The sequence below is a fragment of the Xiphophorus maculatus genome, chromosome 1, assembly GCF_002775205.1.
Source record: "Xiphophorus maculatus strain JP 163 A chromosome 1, X_maculatus-5.0-male, whole genome shotgun sequence".
In the NCBI taxonomy this organism is placed as follows: domain Eukaryota; kingdom Metazoa; phylum Chordata; class Actinopteri; order Cyprinodontiformes; family Poeciliidae; genus Xiphophorus; species Xiphophorus maculatus.
The window spans coordinates 4167548-4194767 of NC_036443.1; the positions used below are offsets into that span (position 1 = coordinate 4167548).

At 41.2% G+C, this 27220-nt stretch overlaps 2 protein-coding genes across 2 annotated transcripts; both read right to left on the reverse strand.

Moving 5' to 3' along the window:
* Nucleotides 1-280: 280 nt before the first annotated feature.
* LOC102225994 (phosphatidylinositol 4,5-bisphosphate 3-kinase catalytic subunit gamma isoform-like) lies at nt 281-18141 on the reverse strand. The gene is made up of 13 exons (XM_005806229.2): nt 17868-18141; nt 17524-17759; nt 16139-17316; nt 14969-15602; nt 14789-14854; nt 5895-6120; nt 5033-5127; nt 4813-4956; nt 4630-4720; nt 4195-4325; nt 2764-2875; nt 2419-2576; nt 281-1468 (listed from the first exon to the last, which is right to left on the reverse strand). Exons 2-13 carry the CDS (start codon nt 17740-17742, stop codon nt 1211-1213), a joined length of 3312 nt encoding a protein of 1103 aa, XP_005806286.1. The 5' UTR covers nt 17743-17759; nt 17868-18141; the 3' UTR covers nt 281-1210.
* Nucleotides 18142-24925: 6784 nt separating this feature from the next.
* LOC111609856 (olfactory receptor 14I1-like) lies at nt 24926-26086 on the reverse strand. Its single transcript, XM_023340649.1, has one exon. The coding sequence runs from the start codon at nt 26084-26086 to the stop codon at nt 24926-24928; it is 1161 nt and encodes a 386-aa protein (XP_023196417.1).
* Between the last annotated feature and the right edge of the window lie 1134 nt (nt 26087-27220).

The window sequence follows — 27220 nt, forward strand, 5'->3', positions numbered from 1 at the left end:
AAAAATGTTTATTCAAAGTATTCAAAATAAGTGTGATTTTTATTTTTTTTTTTATATAAAAATGGCTTAATTTCTATGAGAGGGTAGATATATGGTTAGATAGTATGTTGTACTGTATTAGTTATTTTCCATTCTTCATGTATGCTATTCCTTTCTCTATGTAACATTTATTAACTTTGCAGATGTCTCCAAATTCAGCTCTCACAGCTTTTTGCTCAGAGTTATTTCAACTCTCTTGACAAAAATCATATTTCCATCTGAAGAAAAGTGATTTCGAGACACGACACTGTCACCGCTTGGTCCGATACAAACTTTATTAAACCCAAGAAAGAACAGATGCTGTCACAACAGCATCAGAGAAGACATTTTAGATAAGACAAATAATAAAAACATGGCTATGTACGAGTGAGGCTCAGTGCTTTTTATCTTAAAAAATTGTTATTATTATTTTCAGGATAATTTAAAGGAAATTGAGATGCGATCTAGTATGGATCTACAGTATTTTGTATATTAAATCAGATTTAATAATATATTGTCATGGCGAATTAAAACAAAACACCTCTTTAAAGTAGTACAATATACATTGTCCCTGCAAAAAAAATAATATACCGTGCTGATATCTGGTAACCTGACCCTTGACTTCCAACACAAGTCCGCTTGATTCACATCACACTTCACTGCTCTGTTTAGGCTTTCTCCCATTGAAGTGGATTGCCTCTGGTAGAATTTTTTACCAGGCCATTTCTGTCATTGTGCACAAAATCAACGTTATCGTTGGTATTCAGAATTGTCTGTAGTTTTATCGATTGGCAACAGAGGAAGTGAACGAAGCAGTCAGTCTGCGTCGGTCACTTATTCAATTGTTGAGTTAACATCAACAGCCGCCTCGTTCTGCTGGCTTTTCTCTGATGCTTGTTTGCAGAGCAGGCAATTTCCAGTAAGCTTGTTAGCATCAGTCTGTTGTATTGCACATGTCATGGCCAAACATTAGTGATTGGGTAAAATGTAAAATATCAGAAGCCACGCCTCCAACGAGAAATAGAGTGCTGAGCACATCCACATGTAAAAAGAGTAAACTTGACTGAATTCAAAAAGATGATGAAAGAAAGAAATGTGTCTCATAGCCTGACAAGCGAGGCGTGAACACAACATCCATTTCTCAAAGCCTAAATACAAATCAGACGTTTTGCTTCCCCACTTGCTGCACGTTCTACTTGATGCCTGCCACCATGTGGATCCACCAGTTGGCCTGTACGGTCCAGCCCAGGTGTTCACACTCTGCGATCCGCTGGAGGAAATGCTCCTTGGCCTCAGCCTCAGTTTGGTCCTCCTGCAGCGCCTCCCGCAGGTAACGCATGTCCTCTGCGGCGCTCAGCTCTGGGATGCCGGTGAGCAGCATGAGGGAGAACAGCGTGACCAGCAGACGGGAGTGGGAGCGCAGTAAGAGGTAGGCCTGGGTGCAGGTATCCTGGTACAAAAAAAAAAATATATATATATATATATATATATATGGGAAAAACATGTGGAGGGCACAATTAACTAATAGTCAGCTATCATATGCAACTGACGGATTATATTAGGAATCTATTATTCTAACAATTGATGTAACCAGATAAAAAGTTGACACCTTCTGCAAATTGTTCTTGCAACTACTAAATGTTTATCAGAAAATAAACATTTTATTGCCTGAATCGCAGCAGCACAGCATTTCTTTAGTGAACACTTGATAATTTATAGTAAAGGATGCATCTGTAGTCAAAAATACTTCTAACATCAACATTTGAAAAGCTCTTAACATCAACACAATGTATGGCTGGTGCCTATTTTTTTTAACAAATACTTAATGGAAAATTGTATTTATTTTAAAGAATTTGAACCAGGGGAACCTGGTTTGTTCGTAAGCAACAAACTGACATTTGTTGCTTACGAAGTGGGTTTTTTTTGTTGTCTTAAGTACAAAATGTATAATATTTTTTGTACAATTTTAGGTTAATTACTGCTCTAAATATGTTGTTTCAACATATTTGTTAAGTTGGGATACTCTAGTTAGCAATTAATTAATAAATAAATTAACAATAATTTTAATAATTGATTAATCGTGACTAACCCGATTAATTGTTTCAGCCCTAATCATTGATTTGCAGATATGTGCACATGAAAATTGAATTCATGGGTAGTATTTTAAATAAATGATTCAATTATTTTAATGAGATGAATAAAAAACTATGAATTGGCACATTTCTATCTTTTTCATATTTCAAATAGAAGTGAATTGTATTAAACAAAATGTAAATGAAGAAGCAAAAGCAAATCTTTATTATTGCTACTCAAAAGGAAGTCAAGGATGACTCCACTTCTCACTTCTTTAAATTCAAACATTTCAAGCACTCAGTCACACACAGAGTGAGATCTTCGTACCCTGAACCGCTGAAAGTAGAGGCTGTTTCGACCTTTGACCCTGCCCATCACATATAAGAAGTCGGGTGTGAGGACAAACGGTGCCCGCTCCCGACTCACTCCAAGGAAGTGCTTCCTGTTACCCAGGATGTGACCAAAGTCGATGTGGAACAAGTTTCCTGTGAGGAGGAAGGACAAAGGAAAATCAGAGTCTGGCTTTATCCATCACAGAGCTTCATTCCTCCTAAGTGTTTTTATTACTCTATCACTTTTTTAAAAAATTATTTGAAATAAACTTTTAATTAAAAAATTGTTTTTTAATTTATTTTATTATTGCACAAACATCCAAGAGAACATGCTGCTTACCTTGGTCGGTGATCATGATGTTGTCGTTGTGTCTGTCTCCTATTCCCAGGACGTAGGTGGCCACGCAGTATCCTGCACAGGACTTCACAAACCTCTCCACTGTCTTATAGTGCTGCAGTCACAAAAAGAACAGCAGTCTGAGAGGAGAGAGGAGATGAAGCAGCAGGTCCTCTAATCTTCTTCAATTCTTTTCTGGTAACAAATTCAATTTCTATATGATGATACTTTAGGAATTAAATTAAATAGGTATCCGCAAAATCTCCTCCTCTAGTGCTGACGCCAGCAAACTATGCAATCCTAGGAGCCATTTTTGCCTTTAGTCTTGCAAAGTATGATTGGTTTTATTTAAGAACACAACTTAACATTTTTTGATAAATATCTACTTTGTGATTTAAAAAAAAAAACTGTTATGTTTCTGTTTTTAAGTTTTAAAACAAAGGGGGAAAAGATCATATGCAGAAAACAACAAGGTTCTTTCTGTAAGATGCTTCAATTTATGGAAAATAAGAGAAAAACATAACGACGAAATAGATCTAAAACAATGCCACTGCTATTTTTAGTGTTGTTCTGTCATGGAAAATTGATTTATTACAGGAAAAAAAAAACATTAATAAGCATTTCTTATTCAATTAATGTTGAAGAGCCACTTGTGGCTCCAGAGCATCCTTGGCATCACTGCCATTATTCAGTATTCTGAAGCTCAGCTGGCTCTCATGGATTCCAAGGCCATGTTATAAAAGAAGCCATTCATAAAGTAATTGGATGATAAAATTAAATTCAGATTTTTGTGTACTAAGGAGAAAATGACAAATTGTGGGCAGAAATGGGTCTTCCAAAATAAGAAACATCATTTCAGCTGGAAAGAGGATTGAGGACAATAAGTTGATGATTTGGAACGGCCTGTGTTGGATTGGATAGATGGACCAAAAGGACACATTTTATATAATAAATATAGTTAAGGACAATAATTCACTGACTTGAAATTGCTTGAAATTGACATAATTTTTTTTTTTTTTGAAGATTTTATTTATGGATCTCCACTTAATTTGTTAATTTGTTTGTTTTCAGAGCCTTGCAAAAGAATTCACAGCCCTAAAGATTTCACTGTTCTATACATTTCATCATACTTTTACGTAATAGACATGTACAAAGAAGATCATTGGTATTAATTAGAAGGCAAATAATGCACGGAGTTAGACTTATTTTATTTTACAAATAAAAATCTGAAAAGTGTGTCTGAGTCTACCCGACTCGAACACTATAAAGGCATGAAAACACCCTTATAGTTTTCTAATTTTGCACTACTTTAATCGATTTGAACCTAAGCCAGGTTTTAGTTAGCAGAAAATGTTTTGTTTGCATCAACAGCAAAACGTTTCACCATGCTTTCAAATCTGTAGTGAAAAATACTTCTGCTTCTGTTTCACTCACTATTTCCTGGAGTGGACACTTGGACTTGAGCCACTCAAACAGAGCATCGTTTCTGAAGGCTGCAGTCGTTCCGCCGTGGCTTCTCTGCACTGCAGCAATGGTCGCTGCATTCCTCACTATTTCAATCATTCCTTTGGAAAGAGATGGTTTAGAAACACTTTGAAAAAAATCAATTTGTGTCAAATAAATATTGGAATTAAAAAATGAAAATTCCTTTTCAGCTGGAGACCTTGAAAAAGGAAGTTGCCTTTGAATGGACATAGCTTGACTAATTTGTTTGTTAGATGTGTTTCATCCTGTTCTGACCATGAATTGGATATCAATTTTAATCTTACTTCTCGCTCCCTGAATAAGCAATCGACATTCCTGTGTGCCTCAGAGAGTAACAGCAAGCGTTCCTTTAAAACAGAATTGTCTAAGCATAAAGAAACATACCTATGTTGTGTCCTGTGGAGATGCATCCATATGGAATCAGGTTAAGGTCCAGAGATTGTTCCTGCCAGATGGACTCCATTACCACCAAGGTCTAAACACGGAGGCCAACAAATCCACGATAATTCAGTCAAATGTGAAACAATATTCTGTAAGAAAATAAAAGTAGCAGATGATCTGTGTGACCTGGATGACCAGCATGTCCTGTCGGAGGTCGTCTCCCTCTTTGAAGATAATCCCGACGGGTGTGCTGGAGGTGGGCGATGGCATTGGTGAGAACTCCAGCCACAGAGGTTTCTTCTTTGAGGCCATCACTTTGCATTTGTCCAGCTGCAGCAGAAGGATTCAGAAAAACTGTTTTTTCTCATTTTCTAACACAAAGAAACACCGCTGCAACAAAACCCACCAGAATCGTTCCCACTTTGATGCGGGGGTCAAAGGGCAACAGGAATTCATTTGGCAGATTACTGGTTCTGAGGAGCTCCTGCAGCTTGAGTGGAGCTGAGAAAAAGCAACAACACAGATTCATTTCATAAAGAAACCTTAATGTTGAAACATTCATCAGCCTGTTAGTATACGACACATGCTGACTGTGTTTGGCAAATCTGTGGTGTGAAAATCTCTACTTTTGGTGAGAGTTTTAACAAATAGGTAATAAAAACTAAACATTTTTTTAATCAAAGTTACATACTGCACCTTTAACAAGAAAATAAAGACATTTGGGGCTGCATTCGAAACACTGCTCATGTCAAGCTGTTTGTGCCAAACTACACATCATGTTCAACATTTTGCCCTCGTGGTAAAACAAGTTAATAATAATTCATGGGAAGATGGATGGGACAAAACAATGTTGGAAGAAACCCTGTTAGAGGTTGCATGTTCATATGTGTAGCGCTACAAATGGTCCAGGTTTTAGTCACTAAATGTGCAAAACTCAAAGAGACGTTCCATTGAGACACTTTTCAGATTTTTATACACAACAATGTAAAAAGTTGTGCTTTTTTCAGTTTCAATTTATACTCTGTTACTCTCACATAAAAATCACAAATATGTTAAGATTAATGCAGCTACGCGTCAAAATGTTAACTTCAGCAAATACAAACACTGTAGTTCTTCAGTAAACTCCTAAAACTATTGCCTTATCATTTAACGTCTGAGATGCTTTTCTGAGAATTCACACACTGCATTTATCTTAAAGGTCAGGTTAGCAAAGAGGCATAAAAGCTTTCAAACGCCACAAGAAACATTTACATAATTGGATCTCCAACCTGAGGAAGGAAGATCCGTTTTGTCCGGGTATAGTCTCTTGATAATCATCGCGACTTCCTGCAGGGCCTCCACGGCCTGCACCTGCTGGGTGAAGCTGTCGATCATGGCCTGGCCGCACCCCAGCAGGTAGGCCTCCAGAATCACTGCCATGCGCTGGCGGAAGTATGGGCACCCTGCAACCTCACTGCGCACATACCAGAAGAAGAAATGGCCGATTCTCTTGCTCTGGAGAGAAAGACAAAAGTAAGATCCTCAGGGAAACAGTTGCGTATGGTGAAATTTTCAACGCTGATGTTGGAAAACTTTAACTGAAAATTTAACTGGGGGCTGAAATATGCTTTTGTTATTCCTGACAAAGTCCCATGAGAATTTCCTATGCTTTTATGCCAATGTTTTAGTAATATCTTCATAAACCATAACCATAAACCACTGCCTTTTTTTTAACTCTCTGCAGCACCCAGCTAGAAGTCATCACAACATCACTCATCTGCTAATCCTTTAAGAACATTTTTACCAGCGTTGCACTGAGAAACGGCTCATATGAGGAGCTTGGAGCTGCAGCTCAGAGGAGGAGCTACGCCTCAAAGACAGCGCTGGCACAGCTGAATGGTTGCCATGGAAAATTAAGATTTCTCAAACATGTATGAAAGAAATGAAGGCGGGTATGTTTTTGGCGAAGGAATAACGTAACATAAAGTAAAACTCAAAAAAGCTGATTTTACACAATTGTCCCCCTTGAAGACGTTGTTACTTATTATTTCTCACTTTACAAATGATTGCAGTTAGGTCCAGAGTTTCATTTATTCCTTTTCATTCTTTTCATTTACTCAATAAAAATGCTCATAGAAGACATTCAGTGAGTAAACACTGCCTCCTCCATTAGCCAAGAGAAAACACTATGTGATTAACTGAGCTGGTGTCTACATGTCATAATCTATTTCATCATTCCGAGAAAGCACAAGAAATACTCAGAAATTCTATTTGGACAAAACAAAGATCTAGCGTTAATCAACATCTATCCCTTTCAATCAAAAAGTTGACATCTTTTGAATAAATGTACCTCATTTAATTAACTTGCAGCACGCAAAGCAAGAAAGAAGAGAAAAAAATTCTAACCTTTCAAATGTTCAAAAATACTCTGAACATTGTGAAGGCTTTGTGACACGAGAAATCCACATTCAGGTGTTTTGTTATGCACATCAGTATATCGTTGCCATGTAAAAGACATCATGATTTATACTTTAATGAGAATGCATACAATGTAAACATCTTCACATAGTGTGGTAATTGTTATCTGGTATAAATATAACTTCACCTGCCACACCAGAAAGCTACATAGTTCAAATGATGTCTGCTTCTTTTTCTCATTTAAACCTCCCAATGTCATGGTGAGGTCTAATTTTCTTAACCACATGCAGAACACCACTGGAGAACAGAGATCAGCAAAATATAGTTTATTAATGTAAACACAGATTCGGTGGGTAGAACGACGAACTGTCAGGGGAGGGCTTCTGGGGAAGGCCGGCACATTGGGAAAATGATGATGACAGTCCTGGAGGCACTCCGGTGGATACCGGATCTTGGCTTACAGTATGTTCGAGTGACGTCCCGGAGGATCGGAGGAGGCTGCGGCCGAGAGCGGGCCAGTGTTTTCTGTGGTGGAGGACAGACGAGGAGCGGATCCACAATCCGCCGAATAATCCGGAAGAGGCTTTGAGATCCGGCCGAAGGAACGGAAACGGGGCTCGGGCAACCCGTGGGTAGGTGGTATCTCGAGGGGAGTCAAACCAGGAAGGATTCCTCACGGAGGCCGCTTGGCGTCACGAAGGAATAGCATATAGGCTAACACTCAAGCGACGAAGTACTGGTAGTCCGCTCCTCTTAAGCTCCATGACTGAAGAGGTGATTAAACACCGGTGTGCTGAACCAAGGCCCGTCCCTCCAGAGAAACCTCCGCCTGTAGACGCCATCTGGTGGATAAGGGATGAAACAGCAGCAAAAAGGAAACCCCCCAAAACCCCGATTCCCAACAGTACCCCCCCCTCAACGGTCGCCACCTGGCGGCCGGGAAGAACAAGAAGCCCGATAATCCCTAATGAGAGACGGGTCCAAAATAAAAGAGCCAGGGACCCAAGAACGATCCTCCGGACCGTAGCCCTCCCAGTCGACGAGGTACTGCCACCCACGACCTCGCCGACGGGAGTCCACGATCCGGCGGACAGAATAAGCTGGGTGACCATCTATGTCTCGGGCGGGAGGAGGGGGCTCGGAAGGAGGGCAAAGCGTGCTGGTTTGGACGGGTTTTATCTGTGAAACATGAAAAGAGGGATGGACGCGCAGAGAGGCTGGGAGGCGTAGACGAACAGCTGATGGATTGATAATGGACTCTATTTCAAAGGGGCCGATAAATCTGGGAGAAAGCTTCTTGGACATAGACTTCAACGGGATATCACGGGAGGATAGCCAAACCTTCTGACCAGGAGCGTAGGAAGGAGCAGGAGTTCGTTTGCGATCGGCCAGTCGCTTGTTCTGTTCAGCCGTGTTGTGGAGGGCGTGTATTGTGTTCCTCCAGATGTTCCGGCAGCGACGGATGTGGTGTCGAATGGAAGTGACAGCGATGTCGTCTTCCTCGGATGAGAGTAATGGTGGCTGGTAACCTAGAGAAATTTCAAATGGAGACAGACCAGTAGCGGCAGAGACATGGCTATTGTGGGCATATTCCACCCATGAAATGAATTGACTCCAGTCAGAGGGATTAGTTGAGGTGTAACAGCGGAGTGTTGACTCTAATTCCTGGTTCATACGTTCAGATTGGCCATTAGTCTGTGGGTGGAATCCCGAGGATAAAGAAACTTTAGCATTGAGCGCCCTACAGAAATTTTTCCAGACTTGAGAAATAAACTGAGGTCCTCTGTCAGATAGTATTTCCTGAGGAATGCCATGCAAACGGAAAACATGCTTCACTAGAAGTTGAGCCGTCTGAAATGCGGTTGGCAGTTTACGAAGAGGGATTAAGTGACAGGCCTTAGAAAAACGATCAATAATTGTAAGAATAGTGGTCATGCCATTAGACGGAGGTAGGCCAGAGACAAAATCAACAGAAATATGAGCCCATGGACGTTTAGGAACGGGTAACGGTTGAAGAAGCCCTGATGGAGGTTGATGGGAAGCTTTATTTCTAGCACATACTGGGCATGCCAGAACATATTCTTTAACGTCTTTGTGAATAGATGACCACCAGAACTTACGGTTTATAAGCGATATAGTGCGGCTAACCCCTGGATGTCCAGAAAACTTGGACGCATGGATCCAATTAATAAACCTGGCCCGGACCGCAGCAGGTACATAGATCCTATTAGAGGGGCAAGAGACAGGAGCAGGTTCTGACTGTTGGGCTTGTCTGATGAGATCCTCAATTTCCCACGTTACTGCTGCAACCGTGCAACTGGGGGGCAGAATAGTGGCTGGAATCTTCTCCGAGTCATCCGAAGAATGCAGGCGAGACAGAGCATCAGGTTTGATATTTCGAGTTCCTGGCCGGTATGAAATAGAGAGGTTAAATCTAGAAAAGAATAAAGACCATCGGGATTGCCGGGGATTTAGCCTTTTAGCTGATTTAAGATATGATAGGTTTTTATGGTCAGTCCAAACCAGCACAGGATGTTCGGCCCCCTCCAGCCAATGCCGCCACTCCTCCAGGGCCAACTTAATTGCCAGAAGTTCACGATCGCCCACATCATAATTGCGTTCCGAGGAAGATAATCTGCGTGAGAGAAAAGCACAAGGATGAGTCTTGTTATCTAACTCGGAAACTTGTGAGAGTACAGCTCCAACTCCGGTATCAGATGCATCAACCTCGACGATAAACTGTTTTGTTGGGTCTGGTTGGATGAGTACGGGCGCACTGGCAAAAAGGCTCTTAAGTTGTCTGAAAGCCGCATCTGCCTCTGGGGTCCAACAGAAAGAGGTCTTGGTTGATGTAAGGGCAGTTAATGGCAAGGCGGTTTGGCTGTAGTTTCGAATAAATCGGCGATAAAAATTGGCAAACCCGAGAAATCTTTGTAGTTGCTTACGTGTCTCGGGAATCGGCCACGCCAAAACAGCCTTTATTTTCTCCTCCGTAGGTCTGATTCTCCCCCCTTCAAGAACAAAACCAAGAAATGAAACTGATGCTTTATGAAATTCACATTTTTCAGCCTTTACAAACAGTTTGTTTTCTAAGAGTCGTTGTAAGACCAGACGGACATGTTTCTTGTGTTCTGCGAGGGACTTAGAATAGATCAGGATATCGTCCAAATACACAAAAACAAATACATTTAGGAAATCTCTCAGGACATCGTTAACGAGTGCTTGGAAGAAAGCCGGGGCATTAGATAATCCAAAAGGCATAACCAGATATTCATAATGACCAATGGGTGTTTTAAATGCTGTCTTCCATTCATCCCCTTGGCGGATTCGGAGTAAGTGGTATGCGTTTCTGAGATCCAATTTTGAAAAAATAGTGGCACCATGAACCGGTTCAAAGGCGGATGACAACAGGGGCAGAGGGTACTTGTTTTTCACAGTTATCTGATTCAGTCCCCTATAATCAATGCAGGGTCGAAGCGAGCCGTCCTTCTTGCCAACAAAGAAAAAACCTGCGCCCAAGGGAGAGGAGGATGGACGAATTATGCCTGCGGCTAATGAGTCCCTAATGTAACTTTCCATTGTCTCTCGTTCTGGTCGAGAGATGTTATACAGGCGGCTGGTGGGTAGTGGGGCACCTGGGAGAAGATCAATAGCGCAGTCATACGGGCGGTGAGGCGGTAGAGAAAGAGCTTTTTTCTTACTGAAAACTGGTGCTAAATCGAGGTATTCAGGAGGAATGGATGACAGGTCTGGAGGGTCTGCTTCGGGTGGTTCTGCTGGTGTCTGAACTGGAGAAACTGCTGAACGGAGGCAAGATGAATGACAGAATGTGGACCAGGATTCAATATGTTTGTCCAGCCAGTTTATGTGTGGATTATGTTGTTGTAACCAGTCAAATCCTAGAATTATGGGGGAATTAGCGGTGGGAAAAACAAAAAATGAGATTAGTTCGCTATGATTTCCTGAAATAGTTAACTTCAACGGTTTAGTTTGGTGTGTAATTTGCGGTAGGGCTTTGCCATTTAGCGCAGAGACTCGGAGGGGAACCTGAAGTGACACTGTTTCGATCGCCATCTGCTGGACGAATGACAGATCTATCAGATTTTGTTCGCAGCCGGAATCAACGAGAACAGACAATGGGACTGGCTGATCTTTGTAGATCAGAGTAGCTGGAAATAAAAGGCGAGGAGAATCCTCCCTCCGAGCTTGGTCCGCCAGCCTCCTCACAACTACTGGCGGACCTGGGAGTTTAACCGGACGGGGCAGTGAGCGATGAAATGACCCGGAGACCCGCAGTATAAACAGAGGCGGGAGGTCATCCTTTTATGTCGTTCCTCCGGCGTGAGCCGAGTATGACCGATCTGCATCGGCTCGGGCTCCATTGGAATCTGTGGAGGTGTTACAGAATGAGTCGGAGCGGGAACTGAATATGCTCTAGCTTGCGGTTCTCTTCGGTTTCTTTCTTTAGTTCGAGAGCGGATCCTATTGTCGAGGCGAATGGTAAGACTTATTAGCTCTTCTAAAGTCTCCGGTTCATCTAAGGTGGTCAATTCATCCTTGATTTGTTCATTTAAAGCGTGGAAATAGGCACTCTTTAACGAAGCCGCATTCCAGTCTGATGCTGCGGCCTTTATTCTGAAGTCGATTGCGAAATCCGCTACGGTTCGCTGCCCCTGTTTCATTTTCCACAACTCCCGTGAAATAAACGTCTTGTCCGACTCTTGACTGAAAATTAGTTTGAATTCCCTTAGAAATTCAGCAAAAGTGCACCCATAGTTGTCGGGGATGGGAAATCTGGCTTCAGCCCAACTTAAAGCTCGACCTGACAGTAACGAAAGGACATAGGCAATCTTCGCGCTATCCTGTTCAAAACTTTGGGGAGCATGATTAAACATTATCGAGCACTGTAAGATGAAACCCCTACACTTGTCTAAATCGCCAGAAAATCTTTCTGGTGTAGGTGGTCGGACCTCAGAAAACGTGGGGCGGACCGACTGAACCGGATCGGGAGCTGGTGCAGGAGTAGAGGGTGGAGTTTGTGGAACGGAGTTCTGCAAGAAGTTTGTTAGATCTAATAAGTGCTGGTTGGTTTCGGCCTGACGGGTGCACAGCTCACGTAGGGCGGATTCATGAGATTGAAGTAGGGCCTGTTGTTCTGACAATGTTCTCCTAATGGCATCTGCAGGGTTTGACGGTTGGCTTGAGTGTTCTGTCATGGTGAGGTCTAATTTTCTTAACCACATGCAGAACACCACTGGAGAACAGAGATCAGCAAAATATAGTTTATTAATGTAAACACAGATTCGGTGGGTAGAACGACGAACTGTCAGGGGAGGGCTTCTGGGGAAGGCCGGCACATTGGGAAAATGATGATGACAGTCCTGGAGGCACTCCGGTGGATACCGGATCTTGGCTTACAGTATGTTCGAGTGACGTCCCGGAGGATCGGAGGAGGCTGCGGCCGAGAGCGGGCCAGTGTTTTCTGTGGTGGAGGACAGACGAGGAGCGGATCCACAATCCGCCGAATAATCCGGAAGAGGCTTTGAGATCCGGCCGAAGGAACGGAAACGGGGCTCGGGCAACCCGTGGGTAGGTGGTATCTCGAGGGGAGTCAAACCAGGAAGGATTCCTCACGGAGGCCGCTTGGCGTCACGAAGGAATAGCATATAGGCTAACACTCAAGCGACGAAGTACTGGTAGTCCGCTCCTCTTAAGCTCCATGACTGAAGAGGTGATTAAACACCGGTGTGCTGAACCAAGGCCCGTCCCTCCAGAGAAACCTCCGCCTGTAGACGCCATCTGGTGGATAAGGGATGAAACAGCAGCAAAAAGGAAACCCCCCAAAACCCCGATTCCCAACACCCAACAGCTGAAGCTTAAGAAATAAATCCCTGGAAATATACAGTGAAATTAACTAATCAAAATCTTGACTAGGCTTCAGACAATGTTGGTTTTGAACTAAAGGGAATATCTAAAAGATTTTTTTTTTCAGCATACAGTCATTGTAAAAACAACGAGGTCTGGTTAGGTTAAAGAGGGTAAGTAGAACATCAGCAGGAGCACGTCTAAGAATAGAAGAGCGTTCGGCAGCTTGCTGCTCTGGAACAGAAGCATGCTAACATATGTCAAGAAGGCAATTACTAAACAATGACTTTAGAAAAGAAATTATGTCCATTAGTCTGGTAAGGCCATCAAAGCTGTTCAAGTTCTATTATATAAAAAGATTCTATAGTGAATAATTTTTCTCTTTTCTTGTGAGAAAGAATATTAACAATGACAGAACATTTAAGACAGCTGCTCATCTTTATTGAAGTGACTCTCAGATTTAACCCAAGATAAAAATGGAACTCCATCTCACATTCTACCTGGCTTATTCCACATGTTTTAAAAAAAAAATAGCAGTTTATGGCAGTCCATTTAGAAAACATCAAACATCTAACACTATCAGGTGTTCTCACATCTGATAGTCCAAGAGACTCGGTTTATTACATTTTCAGCTGCTGTGGTCCACTTTCACACTGCACTGTGTCAGATAATCTAAACCCTTTATAAAACCAGTTCAGCCCCTCCCCTGCGGAGCCACTGCGCCAAGAACTATTGAAGGAAACAACATGAAAACCTCAGAAGAAGTGACTGAGCATAACCTCCTTCTTCATGACATGTAAACAAAAATGGAGTGGTGTCAGATTTATTTACAGTTGTAGAATTTGAGCCATTTCTCCCTGTATCATTACACTGGCGTGTTTGGTTGGGTTATATTTGCCCAGAATGTTCTGCAGTTTGTTTGCTGTTTTTGGAGCAGTCTCAGGTCCGCTTGCCATTTACTGTACATCTGCATTCGCATTTGCATTCGCACCTCCCAGAATGAGCCGGACTTTCCAGGCAAACAAACTGGAGTTTGATTAAAGCGGACACATGGCTGGTATGAATGCAGCCATCTTTAAAAAGAAAAAAAAAGGTGGCTGTTAGCAGAAAACAATCTTGACTATGTTAACTATAGTTAATTATAGTTAACATAGTTAAAACTATGTTAAAACATAGTCTTTATCTAATAAATTTAAGTAATGTGTTTAACTTGGTGACGGAGTAACTGAAATAAATAAATTTTTCAACAATATTCTGATTCTTATTGAATGAGTGTCTATAGTCAGGTGCACTGATAGTTTGGAAATTAAAGTAATATTGATCAAAGCGGAAGGTCCTGTGTTTGACAGATGGTTTCATGTAAAATTATGTAAAATAATGTTGTTAACAAGGCAATGATACAAAACATAGTGGAAAATCCTCAACAGAGAGGCTAAACACAGAACCAAGCTGTTACAATGGTTCAGTTGAAGCATAGACCAAAACTAAAGATTAAGCCGAAATGTATTTTTCCCATCACAGTATTCATCCTGGAAACTTTATACACTGCTCAAAAAAATAAAGGGAACACTCAAATAACACATCCTAGATCTGAATGAAAGAAATATTCTCATTGAATACTTTGTTCTGTACAAAGTTCCATTTGCACAACAGCAGGTGACATTGATTGTCAATCAGTGTTGCTTCCTAAGTGGACAGTTTGATTTCACAGAAGTTTGATTTACTTGGAGTTATATTGTGTTGTTTAAGTGTTCCCTTTATTTTTTTGAGCAGCATACTTTAACTGAATATTTAATTGAGTAAACAGAAAACAATTCAAAGGTGCAGCAGCAATAAAGCAACAAACTGTTGCACAGTTTCATTTGATATATCAAGTGAAACGAGAAGTCACATGACTCACCCTCAGAGCTCTTTGAATAAGATACCGTGCAAGAAAACTGTCGTGGTAAGGCTCCACTTTCAGGGTCTGCATAACAGAAAGGTTTTGGTCACTTCCTGGTTGTCATTCAGCAGATTCCAATCTAAAGAGAGCAAACAACTGTGTAACTCTGCATTTTTCCCATGAAGATCACAAACATACCTGCACCAGCTGTAGCAAATATTTGAGCACATCATCATTGGGTAGACTCTCCAGTCTCTTTACTGCTAGTTTCCTGACAATCTCATCTGGGAAATCCATACTTAGCAGCTCTAGCGCCACATGTACATCCAGTTCCCCAGGATCCCAGTGTCCCAGTAGCCAGTGCACGTCCTCCACCACCCTGCGATCCAACCAGTTCATATTACGCAAGAAGTGGGGAAGGTTGGAGCCATACTGGACACTCTCCTCCCGAAACCTCTTGAGGTAATCCCTCTTGGTGTTAAAGACGGGTGATGGAGACCTCAGAGTTACCTTGTCAGTCTTTGGAGGCAGAAGAAATTTCCCATGTGGAGAAAGAGAATCAGTGGTGGATGAAGTGCACTGGGTTGAGGAAGTAGATTTGTCAGGGAACAGGTCGGAGGTCGGACTGTCAGACCCGTCATTGTGGCTGAAGGTGTTTGGGAGAACCACAGGGAAGCTGTAGCGGTCTAGAAGGAAGCTGATGGCCATGGACTCATCTATATGTGGGTTTGTAGCGGAGGACAGCTTATCGGCTTGGTAGGTGATGGCTCCGTCCTCCAGGTCAGGATAGGACCACATGTGCAGGGTGTAGGGACCCTGACTCAGGACAGACCTGTACAATCACATCAAAGTTCACTGTTTTTTTATCAACTGTGCTGTTCACATGCATTTAAGTATGTTTTGCCAACAACAACAAAAACAACATTTAGTATAAATTGTCATTGAAACTCAGAATTTCATCTCCCCAACTACATTCTCTGGACAAGCTTTTGCCAAGAGGCCTCCTGACCATAAGCCCAAACCAGCTCAGTTGATTCTTTTTAATGTAAAAGACTGAATTGACTCCAGGCTCTACTGTGATCAGAGTAAAATCACAAAAACAAAGACCACACCAAGACTTATGACCACCACCAGCAGGTACGGTGAGTGAAGTGTTTTCACAGAGGCAGACGGAGACAGGATCAAACCAGCAACCCAACGACTGCAGGACAAATTCCTACCACCGGTGTCACCATTGTACAGCGTTTTAATGCAAAATACAGAAAAATCTAAAGATTTACTAAGAGTAATACTGCAATATAATGCTAAATTGGTGTCTACACTAACTCTAAAAGTTAACTAGAGTTCTAAAAAGGTTCTAAAACTCACCGGTGATCTATGAGAAGGAGGTTGACAAAGTAAAGGATCTTTGTCTTTCCTTTCTGCGTGTCTCTGGAGAATCCCGGCTTTGGCTCCCTGGTTGTTGGAGAGACGTCGCTAGCACAGGCATTAATGGTAAAGCTCAGCTTGACTCCACGAGGCAGGTCCCGGAGGAAAATGTCAAATTCTAGCCACTCATTCCAAAGTACTTCATCTCCAAAGATCTTGGGAAGGGAGGATACTGAGCAGAGGACTTTGCCGCCGTAAAGTATGGATGCTTCAACATAGACAGAGTGAGGGGGCTTGTTTGGCAGTTGTGGAATATCAAAGCCAAGCAGTTTCACTCTGAACTTTCTGTTGCAGTCCCACAAAGAAATCATGAAGATGTCATCCAGATCTTTGCCTAGGAGACTAAGATCATCATGGGAGCTGAACTGACCACTGAAACCATCAACAAGTGGCCAGTCTACAAATCTGACAGTATCTGCAGCAAGTTGTGAGACAGGGACAACAGAAAGGTGGAGATCCTGATTGGCTTTCAAACACTGTCGAACCCAAAGGAAATCACAAAGACTGGTTTCACCAGACAAGAACTCCTCCCTCCCTGAGACCTTCAAAACCAACTCTTCAGAAGTGTTATATTGGACCCTTTGATCTGCCATAACCCTTCTAAAAACCTCAAGAAGAACATCTGGAGTTGCCTTCAAATCAACTTGTATGCTGAAGCTGATCTTGCTCATGTAGTGCAGGGTGAGACGAAGCTTCCTGTTTAGCCATTCTTCCAGCTCATTAGGGATGGGTGCCTGGGTAACCCAGGGCTCTGTGGCATACAGAACCTCATCACGACTCCTCAGCTCCAGCCTTCGTGGAGATGCCAGCTTCCTCCGGGTGACTGTAAGTTCACCAAGTCTGTCTGACGCCTCATTGTCCAGGTCATGTCCAATCAAGTAAGTCAAACACTCCTGTTGACTTTTCTTTTGTTCTGAATCACCAGCGACCAGAGGCTTTGCTACTATGTGCGCCACTAGACACAGAGAATCATCATGTGACCATGGGATATCTAATGTCCGGATGATCTGACACTCATCATGGGCTTCATACCAGTCGTCCCCTCTGGCATATAACAGGATGTATTTCTCAGGATCCAATATTGCAAGTGGATCAGGATGGCAGTTTTGTTCTTGTGCCTGAAAAGATGGAGACAGATGTTTCAGCACTGTTCGTAACACACCAGATGTAAGTAGCCAAAAACCATACTCAAGTAATAGTGGCACTACTTAAAGTCATGTTTGCTCAAGTTAAAGCAAAAAGTAGGTGTTCGAGAAATCCCACAAGTATGAGTAATAAAGTATTTCATAAAAAGTTTCAGAAATCAGCCACAACAGTGAATATACCTTCATGCAGATGCGTAGCCTCAGCTGGCTGATGCTGCACTGCGCAGGGAGGATGACAGTCACAGACTCATAATCACTGTCTGCACTGTTGCCTTCCTCAGGCCTAAACTCACAAATAAACTTCAGGTTGTTCTCTGAGCCACCCTGAGTTCTCAGTTCAGTTGGGGAGCCCACACAATGTGGAGGATCCATCCGATTTGGGAAGACTGCTGTAGCCATTACTATATTAGAAAAACCTGAGCAGAAGCAAAACAATATTCAAGGGTTAAAGTTGATAACAAAAGCTTTTAAAATGTTGACAATTACATAGCAAGAAGAAAGCATAGCAATTATAAGATTCTAACCTCACAAAAGCTGGTGCTGAGTCCATGAGAGGTTCCACCTGTATGTTAGGGAGAGACTGTCTTCCTCTTTTAGTTGCTGCTTTTGAACTTCCTCATTCCTCTGCACAGAGGGTAGATACTGACAATCATTTACTGACAAAATACAGCCGACTTCCTTCTTCTCCTTTAACAATTAAAGCAAAGACTGTGACATTTTGACGGCTACAGACATAAAGAACACTACTGGCCAATTGGGGAAAAAAGCGGAAAATCTAAACTTCTGCAATTCAGCTTTAAACTGCACATGTAAACAGACCAGCAGTCCTCCAAGATTTACTGGAATAGTAGAAAAACCTGTTGAAGCTGTTTTGGCTCAGTAGTTTGCGAAGGTATGATCTAATGGAATGTAGCTGCACTTATGCTTTATTTGTTTTTGTTATTTTTAGTTTCATAAATGTGTTTAACTTTTTTTTTCCATTTCTAACAGACAACAACAATGGAAACAACTCTGAGCGTACAACGTCACCCCCAACCATTCACAACCCTGAGCAGATGATAGGCGAGCCTGACATAAACAACAAAGACAGAGCAGATTAGACGGTTACGTGAATCTAAACATCCTGTTCTGCCATCTTCAAACTTCCTTAACCAATGACTCCGATTTAGTATGAGGTGGCTGCAGGGCTGTAGAGGTACCCATAAATATGTGTTCATTGATATTTAAGGTGTCCAAATTCCATGAATGAGGTCTGCATTTCCTAAAACCCCTCAACCTCACAATGTAGCACTAGAGATTGGGACATTTCATTTATCCACTAATTAGAGTTTTGTCCCTGAACATGTTTTCCCAGTTTAGAGCTTTTGCACATTTAGCTTGTAACACAGTGATTGGTTAGCATGTTTTTTTTCTCTCTTTCTTATGTATTTTTTATTCTTGATGAAACTTGTTCATCTTTTTATCTGTAAATAGCCCTTGAGTTTATAGAGTCAATTCCTGTTTCAGGAAAGCTATTTTTGGGCTCCATACAGTATATTATAATGAAGACTTTTTATTTATGAAGATTGTTAGGATTGTGGATGGTGTGTTATGGAAGAGGTCTGAGGGGTCAAATTGCCTGAGTGAAAACTTGTGGAAGCGTTGTATCTAAAGATGGTAGCTTGGCAACCGAATCATTAGCTCAGCTGAACTTATAACTGCAGAAACAGAAATGATACTCTCAGTGTTTCTGAATAGGAGAACGGGTTACTTATACCTGGAAATGCACATGCACTTGTAGAAAACAAGTCAGAACCTGCAAGACTGTTTCCCTGGCAACACATCTGAATCCAGCTGGACATACTAGTATGAAATATGCATAATCACAATACAACACTTTGACCTTTTTGAATTCTGCACCCACAAATTAACCAAAGTATGAAAAAGCTAACTACTATGACTAATAAAAACTAAACAATATCTAACTAGCATCCAGCTTCTATGCTCCACAAATCTGGATCAAACTCCCAGTAAACTGCAAAACAGCTGAAACACTGAGTGCCTTTAAGTCTCTACTGAAAACCCACCTGTTTAAAGTTGCTTTTGAAAAACAATCAATGAAACATTAATTAACATTTTGACGTGTAATGATGGCACTTGACAATTGTTGACTGTGTGTTTTACAAGTTTTGTACTTTTTTTATGATGTACAGCACTTTGAACTGCCTTGTTGCTGAAATATACTATACACATAAACTTGATTGATTGATTGATTGATTGATTGATTGATTGATTGATTGATTGATTGATAAAAACCAGGAAACACAAAACAAATTAAAACTAATTGAATTAGACAAACAAAATGTCACTGTGAAAAACTAAACTATAATAAAAAAAAAAACAGAATTATTATAACCCCGGACTGCTCCTGCAGAACTAAAGCTGTCTTTGCTGAAAAAATTCATTTATTCTGTGTAGGAAGTCTTTGAGAGGCTTGGATAGTTTTGCTTCAAACTGACAGCATCATTGTACATTTATGGCCTTGAGCGACCAACTCCACCTCACAAAGTCCACTCTGCAAAAACGATCAGTCCACTGTTACACAGGGGGCTCCACAGGTAGGAATCTATTAACTAGATACTGCATTCAGGAGGTAAAATACTTATTGTCTGTACTGAAAAGTGTGACTGTAACTGGCAAGTGTTGTGATGTGACACACAGGAAAATAATCTGTTGTGTGTCGTGTGAACTGGAAAAAAGAAGAAAAAAAACCTAGAAGATAATTATTCCTACTTCACTGACATTATGCATGATCAGACTATGTGGAATGGAACCATAACAACCCCAGCTTAATGAGAGAACATGTTTCATTGAGGATGGAGTCTCATTAATCTGGTGCTGAGCCTTTAGAATCTGATTAACTGTATTCAAATGCACTCATCCAGTAAATTACGTCAGTATTTCACTTTGTGAACTCCGTGTCAGGAGATTTACACACTTGTGACAAATCATCTGAAAAGTTTCTGATTTGTAAGGATTTGTGAGTGCTTGATTAGTTTACTGATGTGCATATCTGAAAAACAGAATAAAGCATTCACTGGAATAAGAAACAGGTAACCTGGGGGATCTAAACGCAGGGAGACTGAGTTGGTGCAAAGAGTCCAGCCTCGCATTGGGAGCCTAATTATTCAAGTTTCTATTGGAGTTGAATGACTAATAATTATTTCATCTACAAAAATGAATGGAACTGGTAAAAACGTTATTGAATAGTGAATTCTTTATTACCTCTCCTTTATGGAAGCCAGCTATCCTCCAAGAACCAGAGCACGTACCTGTGCAGTCTGCCGGCGCTCCGGGTTCTCCTGCTGGTCCTCCGTTGCCTCTTGGTGGGTTCAACACCGGTTTTACTCTGCAAAAACTTTATTTGCTCAAGCAACTAGCATGTTAGCTATGGATCTTTTGGGGGTTTTTTACCCGTTTGCTCCATAATCAGCAGAAAGTCAACAATGTGAATATAATTGTTCAGACCACCTCCGAAACCAAAGCACAGTTGAACAGTCATACAAATTATACACATTACGTTACGGTCACGGCTGCATGTCCTCTATTGACAGGATTCAATTATTGTGCAGAGAGCCATAATGGTGAGAAAACATTACTATCTTAAAACATTTCTGGAAATGAGACAAATTTCTTCTTGTTCTAAATCTTTATTGAAGTTCAAAACAAAAGAAGGTGCATGTGAAAATCTGCAGAATTTAACTTACACAATAACATACGAAATTAATTAAAGCAACTGCTTGCTTTGTGGTCATGTCCAGCGCAGGCCACAGTCATCAATTTAGGTGAAGTCAGTTGTCGTCTGAAATAAAATTATGTAATATCTCATAAGGGATAGCGGCACAAACTGAGCAGTAGCCCATTTTTGGTTAGTTTTGGAGCAAGATGAGGGGGCTGGTGAACTCTGGATGTCCTAATATCTCCAATACCAAAGCTGCACAAACGAAAATTTTAACGGCACAAACCTGCACAGACGGAGCACTAACCACTCAGACTATTTGCTGGATTTTTTTGACGTGGGTGGGGTGTCAGCTTCACACAGCTGGCTGAGCGTAGGTGGAGGACTTGCTGGAGGTCAGATTAAAGGGAGAAATTGTTCAGCAATCTTTGCAATTATAGAGGTAAATAATTGGAAGCCTTTAGGTGACAGCAGGCCTGCCTTTGTGTCTTTTATTACAATGTGGCTATAAGGTATAAGCGTCTTAGGAAGTCAAAGGTATTATGGCAAATTTAGAGTAACCTAAGCAGTTCCTGTTCACACTATTATATTAAACTAATAGCAGCACTTATTCCACAGGCGTCAAACACAGCTGCAAACCAAAGGCCCCAGGAGGAATTGAAGAAAAAAGGCTGGAAAAATGGTTGCCATTATGTTTATAAAATCTCATACAATTATACAATCGCTAAAAGTATATTAAATCTTTTTTAAAAATTATTTCTTTCTCTTTGATTTTTCTCTTCCAGTGGCCACTAAGCAGGTGGGTTTTTGGTCTTGATTTAAAGGAACTTGGTGTTACTGCCCTTTTGCAGTTTTCTGGGAGTTTGTTAGGTATAGAAGCTGAATGCTGCTTCTCCATGTTTGGTTCTGGTTCTGGGGATGCAGAGCAGAACCAGAACCAGAATCAGAACACCTGAGTGGTCCGGAAGGTTGATTCAGCAACAGTAGACCCTTAATGTGTTGTGGTAATAGGCCATTCAGTGACATAAACTTGTAAAATCATTTTAAAGTGCTTCATCTGAGATACAGTGAGCCAGTAAAGGACTGTAAAACTGGAGCAATATGCTCAGTTTTCCTAGTTTTACTTCAGATCAAAGGCTGTTTGCCTCATGGTTCATGGTGACCACGACTCTGTTGTTGATGGTGAAAGACCCCCTACTACCAAGATAAGAAAAAAATTACTCAAGGACAGGATTAACCCTTTGAATGAGCTTGATGATAAATCTTTGCAACCACTTCCAGATATACAAAGGCAATACAGCTGAAATCTTTTGCTTGCTTCATAAAATCACTTTGTGTGAGTCAGTGGTGAGAGTTGTTTTGTCTAGTTATTATCTTGCATAACACCTTGATCAGGAAACAGATCACCTGTGTAATTGAATCAACACTGTACAATAGTGAAGAAGATTTGAAATGCAACATATTTCAAATATGTTGAAATATGTCATGAGGAATGTCATAATTCCTCATGACATTCTATGAAGTTCTCTGCAATTGTTGTATGTTGTAAGGCTTCAATTTATGACTCCAAGGATTTTTAATTCCATGAATTCATGGAATACATCCACAGGTGTTGCCTTGTCACTCCAACATCTGGATAAGACTCTGACGTCTCCTCTGATGGCTGATAGATGATGAGTGCTAGCACCATGACTGAATTATGAAAATATCTCATGTAACGGTTGAAGCTGCTGAAACACAGTTCCTTTAAATCAAGGCTAAAATCACATTTGCTTAGAGCTGTCTTTAATTAATGACTAAAAATGAATTAATTCTGGTGTGGGTCACAACTTTTGATTACTTTTTCTATTCTATTTATTCTGCAATGTTCATTATTCGTTTTGCTTTTTGACATCGTGTTATGCTTTTATGATGTAAAGCAATTTGCACAGTATTGTTCCTGAAATGTGTCATACAAATAATCTTGACCGTTTCGCTCATCAGTCTCAGCAAATATGGCAGCAATGGTTTCTCTGAGATACAGCTTGTCTATCTGCATTATATTAAGAAATAATTAATGACCATAATATTTTCCACAAATGAAAACGAAGCCATTTCTTAAGTATTTTAGATTTTATTTTTAATTGAAGCACATATAAACATCCCCAGCAGTGCTAATGCATAAATATTTTTAATCTGTTAAAACAACTAAGGAACCATAGAGGTTTACATTTGCATAACAGTCATGACAGTCTGAATACCCATTAATAATAGCTTTACAATGTGTGTCACATTTATTTTTTTTATTTTATTTTTTTACACAAAAGTTACATAAATTAAGACAGTTCTGTCACAACAACTGCCGATTCCTGGCATGCTTGTAAACAGTTTGGTCACAGTTTTACATTCATGGTTTGCATAAAACTATCTCACTCGACTAAAACAGCACAAAAGCAACATCACGTCTCATGTGGCAACGTTCCCAAAGAGCGTAGAAACCGGACAAAATGATGGATTAAATGCTTCACATTTACCTTGTGAATAAAATATTTCAAATGTTGACGTGAAAAGACATGATTTTCAGTCTCTTTGCTTTCAACAGTTCCCGATTACATGCTGAACAAAAATGTCTTTTGCATATTGCAGACAGCAGAGTGGGATATTTATTTCTTCAGCACACTGTGCATCGTACTGTTCCTATGCTTTCAAGTCCTTTTAATAAGATGATCATAAAAAGCACACAGATTTACCACTGGCTGTATGCACTATATGATGACCTCATGATGTGCACTGCTAATCAGCTGGCTGAAAGAAGGGTACTGCATACAACAAATTTGGCTATTTCGACATATTTCTGGTTGCATAGGAGACGGATGGCCAAAGGGTAGAAACTAAGTCAGACTAAACTACTCCATTTCTGTAAGGCTGTTTTAAAACTCCACTTTGCAAGCTTTGCACACATGTGAGCAAATGACTAATGAGTGTTGTGGTCAGTGGTTACAGGCTGGTCAGAGCAGATGGAGCACAGTAAACAATATCAATAAATAACTATGCAATTATACGTCGCAATATATAAATTCTATGTTTCAGAAAGATGTAACTATGTTACAGTTACATTTTTCTATACCTTTTTTTTTTTTAAATCCATCCATGTTCTACAATTTTTTAGCTAAATACTGAGGTATTTTACTTTCATGGTGACCCATGGCAAATACTGACATTCTTACAAGACAAGAGGTAATTGTCTTTAATTTCCTTAATCCTGATAATTTTTTAAAATAGATATAATTACCTGAAAAATCTGAATAATTCATTTTGACTCGATAAGTTGTTTAGTATTCCACATAATGAGTGATGCCCCAATTTGAAGGACCTTAATATTGAGGTATTAGTGTCTTTCATCTACAGTATGTATTGTGTTGAGATGCTAACTAGCCTAGCATGGGCTGGCTTTTCAACTATACGGAAAAAAGACCCTTGGTAAAATATGTATTTAATCTAAATATTATTGCATTAGCATAATGCAATGCATTAGGTTAAATACATATTTATTTATAGTACTTTGTATAAAAATTATAACAACATAATTTAAGACGCAATTTTTAAAAATTGAGAAAAATATTAAATATAATTTTTACTTATGTGTAACTGACATATTTATATAATTTATTAGATAACTGTAGATAGTTTCAACAGATTTTAATTGAGGTAAATAAGATTATTTAATTGCATATCTAATCAATTTTGCTGCAGCTACATTTTTATTTTATACATTTAAATTTTAAATCTTTATATTAAGTATGGAAATAAATATTTTTATTATTATTGTTGTTGTTGTTCGTTGTGCCACTGTTTTTCTCCTTACAGTTTTTAGAGCCTGCTTGTCTAACCCGCGTCAGGAAGGTTGGGATGCACAACGTTCCTGAGCCGCATCATCCCGCGCGGCCGCTCCTGGTCGCCTCTGTGCCCCACGCGCCAGCGGAGCAGCTTGACCAGCGCCTTCCTGAGCTCCACGCTCCGCAGTCCGTACACCAGAGGGTTGATGCAGGGTGGGACCAGCAGCATGACCAGCAGGGACACGTGGAACCCCGCCGCGGTCGCCGAGGGGCCGGCAAGACAGTCCTCCCGAGACCCGGCGGACATCTCGATGACGCCGGTACCCTTGAATTCCCACAGCGCGTCCGACGTCACCTTGATGAGCAGCGGCAGCAGCTGCAGGAACAGCATCCCGCAGTAGAAGAGGACGGTCCTTCGCGCCGCGGCGTTGCTCTCGTTAAACGGCACAACGGCGTTGCTGGCGTTGCGATACATCCTGAAGTATGAGAAGGCGTGTGCCAGCAGGCAGAGCAGCAGCGTGAGGGAACCGGCCACTTTTCGGAATATAGCGGGAGCGCGCGGGGAGCCCACGTGCTGCTCCATGATGTCCGGTTCGCATAGCAGCCCCACGGTGACGTCCGGGACGTTCTCCTGCCTTCCTTTACTCAGCACCAGACTCAAGCTGACGACGCCGATGGCGGCAGAGTACAACCAGATGAGGACGAGGACTTTGCTCACGCGCTCCCGGGTCACCGTCACCGTGTACTGGAGGGCGTAGCACACGAACAGGTAGCGCTCCAGTGCCATGCAGGTGATGGTGGTGAGGCTGGAGAAGATGGTGGCTCCGCCGACGACGTGCTGAAAGTAGCAGTAAAGGTTGAACGCCATGGTCTGGCGCCGCGCGAGCGAGTTGATGATCGCGGGAGCGAAGGTGACGGTCTGGAGCAGGTCGCTGAAGATCAGGCTTTTGCAGAGGATGAACCGCGGCAGATAGGAGAAGTCTCCCGACCGCTCGATGGTGTACAAAGTTAACAGGTTGGCCAATAAAGAGAAAAGAGTCAGGAAGGCAAAAACGCAAATGAGCGCGGGGACTGTCGGTCCGCGAGGAATGATGGAATGGAAAAGGTGTCCCGCTGCGGCCAGGCGATCCGTCTGGTTCTGGGTGGACCAGAAACACTGAGAGCTGATGTTCGGCGCCCCCGCTGCCTGCATCCCAGTAAAGTTAGGCATTCTCATCAAAGTAGATTCAGAGGACTGAAGTGCTGTCCTGTCAGCTGTAACCACTTGTGAGATGCTGCGCGTCCTGGTCTGCGTGCCGCGGCATCACAGTAACGCTGTATCTGATCCGAGAGCCCGCCCACTCTAATTCCTTCTACTGTCCGCAGAAGTTTCTCTGACAAACTCCTGATCGATGCAAGAAGCATCTTGAGAAAAGTGAATGTAGATGTAAAGGTGCAAAATATTTATCATTTTAAAATCATTTGACAATGCAAAGGTGTTATTCCTTTACCCTTTTTTTCTTTTACTTTTATTGATCTACAAAACAATTAACTAGACCCGATAGAACAAATTTCTGTTTTTGGGCCATTAAGTCAATTAATTGCATTTTTTTTCCTACATGCAAAATTTCCCAGCTGGAACCTTTGAGTGTGGGGTTTTTTTCTCTCCTTTTTTTGTTTTTCTATAAGTCTGATGGTCGAGAGTAAGAGTGAATTCATCTTTCTCGCATATTTTATCAGACAGAATATTTTTGTATATTTTATGCATTTCAAATATTTGATGTGTTTAGTAATTCTGCGAAGTGGGAAAGAGGGGTGCTGTGGGCTGGTGCTGTCACAGGTTTGAGTCCCAGCCTGATGACCTCTGCTGCATGTCTTCCTCCTCTTTCATTAACAGACAGGAACCTATTTCAGTGAGTTTCTGTGTGACCTCACTCAATTAAAGGTCAGTAGAGTCAATAGATCCTTAAAAAAAGAATTGATAGATGAAGGACAAGGCATCAATCAAGAAAAGGGGTTTATTAATTTAAGAACTGATTTTTTTCCCCCATTAGTTTTATTACCACATTTAGTGATGCTTTTAAAATAAATCAGGTGCACTTACTAATCTTGAGCCTATTTTTCTTAATTCTTTTGAGGCAATGCGTTTGCATTATTTTTTTTAAGTAAGGTGAACTAATTAGATTTTACAGTGTAGTAGGGGACTGAACAGAATATGGCAAGATCTGAACAGGAGTGAAACCAGTACATCATAATGGGATCCAATCTAACTATGGGAGCAAAGGAAATCTCGATGAAACGGGAGCATTACAGAATCTAGGCGAATCAGCCAGAGCTGAAGGGTTGAGGCTGCTCTTTTAAAAAG